This window comes from Lepisma saccharinum, chromosome 8 (assembly GCF_977018435.1).
Source record: "Lepisma saccharinum chromosome 8, izLepSacc3.1, whole genome shotgun sequence".
Taxonomy (NCBI): domain Eukaryota; kingdom Metazoa; phylum Arthropoda; class Insecta; order Zygentoma; family Lepismatidae; genus Lepisma; species Lepisma saccharinum.
In genome coordinates, this window is record NC_139236.1 from 35,542,713 (window position 1) to 35,555,258 (window position 12,546).

Here is a 12,546-nt window from a genome sequence, read left to right on the forward strand (position 1 = left end):
GGACAATCCTCCTTGATTGTAGAGGCACTGAAACAAAAGGTGTACCATGTCATTCAAGAGAATTGTTACAGATTCTCAATTTTTATCTTTTTTCCGAAGATGAAGAAGCACCTTGCTGGGAAACACTTTGCATGTGATGAGAAACTATATGATGCTGTCATGGACTAGTTTAATCGTCAGGTGGCACAATGGTGTGAGAAGGGGATAGTTAAACTGTCAAGGGACGCCAAGTGCTTCAATGTCAAATTCGATTATGTAGAGAAGTAGGTATAAGATTGATTACTTTTGCAACCTCAAAGAATTTAATTGTGAAAAGTACCACTTTTAAACATAAAGATATCCATAAATATACCTGGTCTTCTTCAGATGGTAAAATTCATAATCAGATAGATCATATTCTCATTCATAAGAGAAGGCATACTAGTATAATTGATGTTCGTACACATAGAGGTGCTGACTGTGCCAGTGACCATTATTTAGTAATTGCTAAATTAAGAGAAAGACTCTCAGTGATAAATCATAAACAACAAAATCTAAAATAATACAGGAAAATTTGCTGATGAAAGATTTCAGAAAGATTACCAAATTAAACTGTCAAATAGATTTGATGTTTTGAAGGATTTAAATGATGGTGAAAATATACATGAAACAGACGTAAATAAGAATTGGGAACACATACGGAATGCAATAGAATCAGCAGCTAAAGAAAGTATAGGATACCATAAACCGAGAAAAAGTAAGCCATGGTTTGATAATGAATGTCATAATCTAATAGAAATAAGAAATCAGGCTAGACTTAGGTGGTTAAATAACTCTGACGATACAAATCTAAGCAATTATAATAGAATAAAGCGAGAAGTTAACCGCACATTTAGAAGTAAAAAGGAGATTACTTGAAAAGCAAAATCAACGAAATTGAAACAAACAGTAAAAACAAAAATAGCAGAGATTTATATAAATGAATTTAGAAAGGGGTGGCTGACCCAAGCGATATTCTAAATAGATGGAAGAACTACTTTAATGACCTTTAAAATGTTCATGTAGGAGATAAATCAGAAGTAAATGAAGTACACACAGCAGAACCTTTAGTTCCAGAACCTAACTTGACTGAAGTTAAAGATGCTATTAAAAGGCTAAAGAATAACAAAGCACCTGGCATTGATTTAATACCAGCTCAGTTAATTAAATATGGTGGAACTTCGTTAATATGTCAAATTCATAAATTAATTTGTTTAATATGGAATAAAGAAGAAATTCCTGAACAGTGGAAAGAATCCATAATTGTTCCTGTGTTTAAAAAAGGTGATAAAATGAACTGCAATAATTACCGTGGAATTTCTCTAGTCTCAACAACATATAAAATATTATCTAACATACTTTTAACAAGACTAACCCCATATGCTAATGAAATTATAGGTGATTATCAATGTGGATTTAAACGTAACAGATCAACTACAGATCAAATTTTTCACATTAGACAGACACTTAAAAAAAAAAGTGGGAATATAATCAAAATGTCCATCAGCTATTCCTTGATTTCAAAAAAGCATATGATTCAGTCAAAAGAGATAATAGTTTTTCTTGTATGTACGCATTGCTTGCATGATAGAATTATTTTCCTGTAGTTTACGGTTATAATAAATGAGTTTGGAATGCCTAAGAAGCTTGTTAGTATGATAAAAGTATGCACCAGTGAAACAGAAAGTAAAATTCGTGTGGGTATTAATGTGTCTGACAAATTTACAATTCATGATGGATTAAAACAAGGAGATGCATTATCTCCATTGCACTTAATTTTGCCTTAGAATATGCTGTTAGAAAGGTAAAAGAAACTGAAGAAGGACTAAAATTAAATGGTGTGACTCAGTTGTTAGCATATGCAGATGATGTAGACTTATTAGGGGATGATATAAATACAATTAAGAATAATGCTAAAATATTTTTCGAAACTGCTAAAGAGATAGGTTTGGAAGTTAACAAAGAGAAAACTAAATATATGCTTACAGGCCGAAACCAAGTATTAGGTAATAATCAAAATCTAATTATTGATAACAACTCGTTTGAGCCAGTTTCCAAATTCAAATACTTAGGAGTAATATTAACAAATGAAAATGATATTAAAGAGGAAATAAAAAATAGGCTTAATTCAGGAAATGCATGTTACTTCTCTCTTCATAAACTTTTGTCTTCTCGTTTAATATCTAAGAAACTAAAAGTTAAAATATAAAAAACAGTAATTTTGCCTGTAGTATTACATGGGTGTGAAACTTGGTCCCTTACATTGAAAGAGGAACATAATTTGAGAGTATTTGAAAATAAGATCCTTAGGAAAATATTTGGACCTAAAAGGGATGAGGAGACAGGTGAGTGGAGAAGGTTACATAATTTAGAACTACATAATTTGTATTCATGTCCAGATATTATTAGAATAATTCAATCAAGAAGACTTAGGTGGGCAGGCCATGTGGCACGAATGGGTGAGGAAAGAGGAGTTCACAGGATTCTTGTTGGGAAACCTGATGGTAAGAGACCTGTAGGAAGGCCAAGACGAAGATGGAGGGACAACGTTGAGATGGACCTAAGGGAAATCGGTAGGGATGGAAAAGAGTATATAGAACTTGCTCAAGATAGGGAAAGATGGAAGGCCTGTGTTGCTGCAGCCATGAACCTTCGGGTTTAACAAGGCTAGAGAGTTAGTTAGTTAGTAGAGAAGTAGGTAAAAGTATGTGGCAAACCATGCATATTCTGTTTCTGCAGTATTATCAATAAATATATCTCTCTATGGTAAAACATTCCTTACTTTCCAAATGACCCTAGTACATCAAAAAATATTTGTACTCTGGCACGTTCAAGTAAAATATAAAACCCTTGAAGATTTAAATTGAAGTCTCTATCCTGCAGCATAATGAACACCCCTGTTCCTTATCTTCGAATAGTTATATGAACTAGTTTTCCAGTTGAAAATTTTATATTTGGCTAAAAGAAACTGTGTGACTAGTATTGTGACCTTCATTCAGAATGATACTTTTGTCACAATTTGGATGTTAGGTTAAAGCTCTTTAGAGTTTCTGCCAGATTTCACCATTGTAACATGTCACCAGGACTGTTAGACTCATCTATTGAAGGTTTAGTTTTTCCCTCTTCTTGCAGAACAACAGGAGTTCCCATCGAGACTCCAACAGGCCCAAGGCATTGCAGAGAACTAAGCCCCCACCAACATGTGGCCTCGGCAACGCTTGGTGGAATTTGCCACTTGAAAGAAGTTCCTATTGTTTGCCACGCCAAGGATAGAATCTCACATAGTATGTTCTGTCTCACTGACTGCTGTTCATAAGTTGCTGTTAGGATTGCATCACTCAATTTTCACTGTTATCCAAGTAGAGGCACTGAGGGAGGAGGGACAAATTTTGTCTCATTAACAGGAAAAAAGAACAGTCACGAGTTGAGAGATCCCATGATAGTTAGCTTTAAGGAGTTAAATTTTGCAAATATTGCACAATTTTAAGCCAGTTACAAAAAATAATTCAACTTTAAACATAAAAACGTTTGATGAAAGATTTCATAAGCAAATATGATATGTTACCATTTAAAACAATAGTTTTGCTTGATTAATTTGCAAATTAGTTTAAGGATAGTGAGGTTGACAGTCTATGCACACTCAAGAAGAATTTTGCAATATGCTTTTGCTTTGCAATTAATATACAATCTGGCATTTTGCAAATCTTACATGACATCTACAGGGTGAGGCAAAAGTCTGGCACCACCCTTTCAATTTGAAAACGACTTGACGGAAGGTGATGAAATAATAATAAATAATGGGATGAGATAGTATTGATGATTAAATTCAAGCAAATACTTTTTGTTGTGGTTGGCCTACATTTATTGGTACTTTATTGTCACAGTTTGTTTTAAGTCCAGTTTATGCTCAGGTATGCTACTTGGGACTGGACGTACAGTTCGCAGTTGGACCCAAACCAGTCAAATATGCCTCCACCAGGAATTAATCCTTAATTACAAGATGACATTACCACTACAGTACCAAGGCTTTCTATTGCAAAAATTCCTAATAATTGTACTAATCTGATATTTCTATAAATAACATATAAAAGCATCATTTAAATACAAATCTAAATAAAATAAAAAATCTTTTTCCAAGGCAAAACCTATTGCAGTAAATTAACATTCTTCATGGAACATCTGCAATTCTATACTGAATCAGTAGAATGTGGGTTACAAAGATTGGTAATTTTTAGATTATTACTTTATTGGTAATATTTTATGTTGGTCCATTCCCATCATATCATATTAGCCAGAACCAATACAGGGTGTCCGGGCTAAAAGTATGCAAAAATGACCGGCAACACTCACAAAGAACACCGATGCCCAGGTTGAGATTCGAATCCAGGACCTCTGGGGATAAATGTTCAAAACACACTAGAAAATATATATACTGAAACCAATCGTATTCTTGAACTCTTCCTACATGTTCTACATTATCAGTTACTTTCATTTGCCCATCAACATGCAAGTGGCACTATTTATTCTGATTCACAAGTAAACTGCCCATATACATTATTTTTTCCATTATCAAATTTATTCTATAAAAAAGAACATACACTGAAAAAATATTCAGTTAGCAATTACTTTGGCACAATAAAGACTTCAAAGACACTACATCCGACACTTCAGGCACAAATTATCACAAATCTACTTACAGGTCTCCGTCTAAAAAATCCAACCCTCGTTTTCTGTCCCCCAGTGTTCTTTTCCTCATCGTGTCCAAGGCCGGACTGATGTGATGTGTGGGTGCATTGTATTTGACATTCACATACGGCAGTGGTCTCCTTTGAGGTCTTTCGGTTGTACTGAACAAGTTACTGAAACTAAAAAGAAATTTGAATTAATAGACTGCAAATGGAATACTCTCATGCAGAAATAATTTTATTCTCAACAATGTACACACGGCAGCAGAATAGTAGATAAATTGTCAATTATGAAGTGCATTCACTAAATTTTATGCAATGGGAGGGAAGTGAATTGAAATAAAAACACCAATAAGCAGAGGCAATTTAATTCCCTGAAACAACATAGGATGTAGAATAAGATAGAAGGAAAATGGTGATGGATAAATTGCCTACAATTATCTTAGCTGCTGACTGAAGGTAACAGGAAGCAAATTATCCATTGACATGCTCATTCACTCTTGTTTTCTGCAATGTGAGGTGCAAGCACCGAGAGAAAATGTCAGCAAACAGAGGACAACTTGTTCTACCATCAGCATAATTCCTCAATGAAACACATGCAGGGAAAGGAAGACAAGAAAAAAGTACCTACCATTTTTTTTCCTGCCAACTGTACTCGAGAAATATTTTGTACACTATCAAATTTCCATTACATATGATATCTCTATCGCACATTAGTATGAATCATTTTTTCCAAATGTGAACATGCTACTTCTCCTCAAAGTTCCCTTACATGCCTATGCACTTTTGTAATCTTTGAGAGCAAGATGATGTATTCTAATCTTGTAAAATATTTACAAGAAATGTCCAAAATGCATCAAATTGTTATCTTTGTGGAAAAGTAAAGGTATACAGGATGTCTCCAATTCCATGAAAGCAAAATTCAAGTGTACTCGAGTGTTTAACCTTTTGAGTCCCAAGGCCATTTTCACATGTAAGCCTCTCTGTCCCGAGCAGATTTTGAGCAAAATGCAGAGTTTCAATTAAATGAGTGTAGATCGGAGACTAATTGCCCTACCGTTGTATGCGGAATGAACCAAAGATTCAGACTATATGAAATTTATGCATTTTCGGTGTGTTTGTGGTGGGGGAAGGGGGCTAACTCTCAAAATTCCAAAATTTCGGAAAAAAATTTGGTTCCCCCACCCTCCCCCCAAGAAAAAAGTACATGACAGTGTCGACATGCAAATGGAAATGATCGCTGACATGTAAGGAACACAAAAATATTTGCATTATTATCATAAGACCAATGTAACTTGAGTTGTACCTCCAAAAGGAATGGTCGGCACGCCACTGATTCAAGCTTCAAAATGCAGCGGTACCTTGAAATGACTATAGCTCAGATACTATTTGCCCTGGAGATATGAACGATATACCGTTGTACGCAGAATGAATCACAGATTCAGACGATATATAATTTATGCACATTCGGCATATATATGGAGGGGGAAATCCTCTGAAAAACTTTTTTTTAAAAAAATGGGGTTCTCCCCCCCCCGCCCCCCTGAAAAAAAGGATATGAAAAATTCAAAATGCACATAGAAATTATCGCTGACATGTAAGGAACACAAAAATATTTGCATTATTATCATATGACCAATGTAACTTGAGTTGTACCCCCAATGTCACTGATTCAAGCTTCAAAATGCAGAGTTACATTGAAATGACTATAGCTCAGAAACTAAATGCCCTAGAGATATGAAAGATATACCGTTGTACGCAGAATGAATCACAGATTCAGACGATATATAATTTATGCAAATTCGGCGTACATATGGAGGGGGAAAGGGGGGAAATCCCCTCAAAAATACTTTTCTTAAAAAAAATGGTGTTTTCCCCCCATGAAAAAAAATGTCAAAATGCACAAAATGCAAAATTTATGCAAATTTGGCGTATATATGGAGGGGGAAGGGAGAAAACCCCCAAAAATTATTTTAAAAAATTGTCACTTCACCCAAAAAATGTCCTCGCACTTGGACACCTACGCACAACATTCACGGACGAAAAGCTAGAACGCAGTGAAAAATGAGCGCCGATTCTTGCAGCTGCTTGAAATTCTATTTTTACACAATGCAGGGTAACCCCTGTTGCAGCTTGTGCTAAAAAAAACAAAGGTTTCCTTCAGCGCGCTTCGAAATTCCATTCTCACAACGCAGATTCAACAACCAGTCTTCCCCATCCCCCACCCCCTGCTTGCGCCCTCACGGAAAACTTTCATTTTGACATCGGATACTGATAAACAAGCTTCCTTCGAATGCAGTTAACAGGAGGGAGTGAAAAGCATTGCTTTAGAACAACAAAGCGATCTTCCTTTGTCGGCAAAAATTTGACCTTGAAAAGAGATGCAAAAGAGAAGTCTCTTTTCCCGCCTTTTCCCCTCCATTTTCATGAAGACAAAAAAAATGCAAAAAATACGTGTTAGGAACAATATAAAAAAATCGAAATTCTAGCGAAAAATAGACAAGTTATAACGTAAAAACTACAACCTTGACACAGCGTCTCGATCGAGACGCTTGGGTCCGTGAGGGTTACATTTGGGTATCTCGATCGAGACACTTGGGACACAAAAGGTTAATAAACAATTTCTACAGTAAATGCCAGCAATGCTCAGTACATCAAAATGAAGTATACTTTGTCCACAATGACTTTAAAATTCCTTACTTGTCCTATTCCTTTCGTTCAAAATTTTACCATTACTGCCCTACTACATAAACATTGATATTTTCCAGAAAAAGAGTACATTTCTATGACGTCTTCATGACTTTTCCAGAAAAAGTAAATTTCCAGAATTTCCAGACTAGTAATAGTTATAAATGAGCAACGATTATGACATAAAACAGCCAAGACATAAATAGAATCTATGATTCTGAAAAGCATTTTGAATCCAAGTACGAATATGATTTGAATTAAATTTTTTTGGATGCGTCAGCACTGAGGCTATTTTGCACCCGTCACACTATACGGGGTCTAGCCCCTTATCATAACAAAAAGAAAAGTGTGTCTGAAAACTAAAACACCCTTACCTTGGTTAAAAGCTGAGGCTAAAAAGGGTGCTCAGCACAAATAAGAACAAAACAGAGGACGACACAGAATTATACTGGCCATGGGGCCAGTCGCCAGAGCCTCGTTAGTCTGCAGTCCAGGGTGTACTACGTGGAAGTGAGGTTGACTATTGGATGCACTACGTGGAAGGAGCACTCCTTACACCCCTACCAATATGATTGTTTATTCAGAATGACACATGGAAAATACACTGAACATTGCAGCCAACGTAAATATCTTTTAACTTTTTTAAAGTTTTTATCAATATTTTTTTCATCTTAAACATTTTTCCTTTCCTGGTCTTGTAGACATGATTCTAATGTATCACCCAAATCATAGTCATAAAAATAGTAGAACTAAACAATACATCTGCTCATAAATTACCATGGCATCTTACTATCAATGGTACTCACAATTTCCATATACTCTGCTTACTCTTCTTGTCCATGGTTGGGTCATTACGTGATGCACGTATCATCTCAGTCCAACGTACAGCTTCTTGGAGTTCCATGAATCTCTCTTTGTACTGATTCCGCTCCATGAGAACTCTGGCCATTTCTACCCTTGTGAATCTCTTACGCTGAGCCATGGGCACATCTTCCTGTGAATGAAGTATTCAGGACATTTAATTACCAAGAAAAATAGTACTACGTCAAGAAACATTCCATTATACCATGGGACTAAAAATCTGAAATCATGCTACAGGGTAGCACACTGAATGTGATACCATTTATTTTATGTCTGTATATACTAAATATGGACTGATATGAAATTCTTGTCAATACTGACAAAGTACCGATAAAAATTTATATAAAATTGCAAATGTTCCATGAAGAAGCTGAATGGTTCATTCACTTCTTTAATTGCTGTATATAACCAGACGACCACAAAAGGATTTGGCTTATGAAAAACTGTACATATAGACAATTATTTTACAAAACACTGCACAAAAATGGAAAAATTTTGCAATAAAATGCAGGCTGAAATACTAGACTGATAAAACATTTACTTGAATGTGCATGAAGGCACTAATTCACTGTTTTCCTACACACAGTGTATCAGTACTGTTTCCTAGTTCTTCTCTGGGCTTTACAAGAAGCTAAAACATTCAAAAACTCACAGCACTGGTTAAAAGGTAAAAAAGGTTAAAAGAATAAAATAGGTAGCAAAAAAGACAGAGTGAAAATGAAACAAGGCCTAGGTAACGAGATTCAAACAGCAATGGAACCACCTGTAATTGTTTTTTTTATATTTTTCTCTCGTAAAATTGCTAGTCTTGCAATAGTGATTCTACAGTGCTATAGTTTTTCATGAGACAAACACTTCTTGTACGTAAGCATTGATTGCATTGTAGAGTTTCCTTCTTCTGCTTTACTGTTGTTACAAGCAAGTTGGCAGTTTATTGACAAAGTTTTGGGTGAACACAAGCTCCCTACATCGCATAATACTGATTATCTTCAAATAAGAAAAAAAATGTAACAGCGGGAGTATTATATTCTCCCAAAACGTTGCATCAAGAAATATGATAACTTGCTTGTAACAACAGTAAAGTAGAAAAAAAGAAAGACAATTAAATGGGATAACATTTTGTATGCCATCCTGAGTTTACTAGGAAGAGTAAGGATTAATAGATTAATAGTCATTTTGAATGGAATTTTAATTTTACTGGTTTTCCTCCATTTTATATTTCCCTCTCCAAACAGAACATACTATTATACAAATTTACTAATTTTTTTAGATTCCTTGCATATAAGATTTTTAACCAGAGCCTTCTCACGAATTAAAAAATCAAAGTAGAACTTTATGAAGGACTTTTCATTCAATCGAAGCGTCACACTGTAATTGTTCGCGACAACCATTCATAATGTGCAGCTCTTCGTGGATGTATTCGATTAAAATTGTGTGCTATGGCATGTGAACTTCTCTCCCTAGACATCACTTTGATCTCGATGCGTTACCGACGAGCTAAACAAATTTTAAGGCATTTTTCTAACACCTCGAAAAGGAGCAAATTGGTACAAGAATTCAGTCATAACTTTTACTGGTTAAAGATACGTCTAAAAAACCTTCACCATTGCATTTCTCCTGAAATTCTAGCCTGATTTGATTTGAAATTCGTATCACCCCTTCCCCCTTAAAATTCTGAAGTTGAATTCAAGATGGCGGACATCAAGATGGCAACAATTGGTCGTCACCATTTCCACGTTGCGCACTGCAGTTGCCTTGTGCCGGGGGTGATAAGTGACTTCTTGAGCCACCCTGTATAATCCATGCACCTTGTTTTATAGAGTAAATATCCAAATACGCAGTTTCTTTTTCAGAGGTGAAACTCATCCAACTGAGTAAATACTTTACTTGAGAAGGCTAATGAACCATTCTAGTTCTTAATGGAAAATGTGTAATTTTATATCGGACTTCTAGAATACCAGTTATCGATGTGTTATATTTATATTAGTCTAGTCCCACATAAATTAAATTATGCCGAGTTCAGTTTTCTAATGTGTGTGTTTTGTATGTGTGCCTAAACTTTATTCAGGAAGACTAACAATACTCTTGAATTTATGGAGTACTGGATAAACTATGTACATACAAAAAAACCGAGGAATAGTCTTGTGACCATGCAATCTTAAATTAACTGACTATTGCACTCACTGATTTGAACAAGAGTTGAGCTGATTCTGATGTATCCATATCAGCTAGTAACAGTTATTGGAAAGTATCAATTTTCAAGTTATTCATCACTAGATGATATTTCTCCAGGATCTCTGTATCATATCAAGTTTGCAAAATAGTAACCAACACTTTCCAGGATGTTGAATACCATGGGAATAATGTAAAATGTAGATAAGAAGTCATTATTTAACACCATGATAATCTCATGAGAGAATTGATGGAAATTTTAAAGCAAAAATTTGAAATACATGGATATAATGCAACACTTATTACTAGAGACATGTATATATCGCATTTGACGGAAACACGAAATGTGAAATAGCATGTTGTAAGGTTCATTTTTCATGTTTCTGAACAGTGTGAGGTACATTCTCATATCATATTTTGTCACGAAGTAATGCAATATAAACTACAAAATGCAACATAAATTCTTAAACACAAAGTTTACTTACTGGCAACACTTTCTGTAACCTGAATTATCCTGCGACTTATGCAAAATTATGCTGTAAATATTCGAGAAGCAAAAAAGGACTCCTTTACATAGGAATAAATTTAATACTCTGATAATTACATAAATATGCTATCAGAAAGGAAATGTTTATTTTGTTTAATAAGTATAGTTTTTAAATCAAAATGTCATTTTATATTCTGCTTTTGATCCTGAAATGTGCTGTTTTACCAAAATCTAGATTTTTTTATTCAGCACAAATATGCAGTCCTACATTTATAATTGTTCTGAAGACTTTTAGATTAATGCTATATCCAATCACTGGAAATAATTGCTAATATCAGCTTAGTACAAATTTAAATTTTCTTCTTAGTATGCATATTGAACATACCTCGTCATCTGACTTGTTGGCTTTAGCATTCTTCTCAGCCTCTTCTTTTATTCTCTTGATGTCATCCTCAAGTTCCTGAATTCTCAATCGAAGACGAGATTTCACTGCTTGCAATGACTTGATTTCTTCTCGGAGGATTTCTTGTTCACTGAAATTGATAAAATTAAAAATCTCTGATTTCATGGATTACATGAATCTCCACATGCATTCATGCATGATGAAAATATTCTCTTACACACATATACAAGGGTCGTTCGAAGTTGACCAACAAGGCTTTTGTGTGTAGAATATTAATGAATCAATGTATCGCTGCATTACTTCGGCAAGACAGACCATGATTCCTTGCGAGTAACCATGATCATTTGTGATGCATTTGGCAAGTAGTGTATCTGTTGCTGTGGAACAGAAGTGTATAATGAAATTTCTCGTGAAAGAGAAGGTGAAACCTGTTGGAGTAGACTGCAAGCACAGTATGGTGAACAAACACTGTCACGGGCAAGAGTGCACGAATGGTGTCATAAGGGTTCCCCTTCAAAAAAAAAAAAAAAAAAAAGGCGCTGCCGTCTGCCAGTAAGGTTTTGGGAACTGTCTTCTGGGACATCAAAGGTGTTATATATGTGGATTTTTTGGAGAAGGGTGCCACAATTAATGCCCAGTATTACTAAACACTGCCTCAAGGTGATGTACGTGGGGCCGTTCAGAAGAAAGACCGGAATGTTGTCGAAACATGTAATTCTTCTCCATAACAATGCCAGGCCACACATGGCCCATTTGACTCAAACAACACTGGCCAACTTGCAGTGGGAGGTTTTACCACACAGTCCTTACAGTCCAGATTTAGTCCCCAGTCATTTCCACTTGTTTGGGGCTCTTAAAGAGCATTTGGGCAGGATGCACTTCCAGACAGATGAGGAACTCAAGAATGCAGTCCTGCAGTGGTTACAACACCAACCTACTTCTTTCTATGCCAAAGGCATCAAGGAACTTCCACAACGATGGCAACGATGTCTGGATGTTCAGGGGGAATACTTTGAAAAACTGATATAGTTTGGTGCTTCTATGTATGTATATTTCCTGTCTAGAAATATAAGTCTTGGTCAACCTTGAACGACCCTTGTACATACACATATACAGAGAGGAGTAACAGAGAGATAAATATAAAAAGCTGGACAGAGGGAGGGAGGAAGGGAGGGGGACACACAAAGAGATAGAAATAGAGGAGAGAGAGAAAAACGGGGAAGAAACTTAAT

General features: G+C 35.4%; 1 protein-coding gene across 14 annotated transcripts in view; it reads right to left on the reverse strand.

Annotated features, from left to right (window-relative positions):
* The window catches only part of syd (JNK-interacting protein syd), a 137,023-nt gene that overhangs the window by 64,399 nt on the left and 60,078 nt on the right, over nucleotides 1-12,546 (reverse strand). For all 14 annotated transcript variants that reach the window (XM_083126481.1, XM_083126488.1, XM_083126490.1 and 11 more), the window contains 3 exons: nucleotides 11,297-11,444; nucleotides 8,198-8,385; nucleotides 4,716-4,883 (listed from right to left, as the gene is read on the reverse strand). In XM_083126481.1, the coding sequence (XP_082982607.1) occupies nucleotides 4,716-4,883; nucleotides 8,198-8,385; nucleotides 11,297-11,444 (504 nt within the window). The remainder of the gene's footprint in view (nucleotides 1-4,715; nucleotides 4,884-8,197; nucleotides 8,386-11,296; nucleotides 11,445-12,546) is intronic.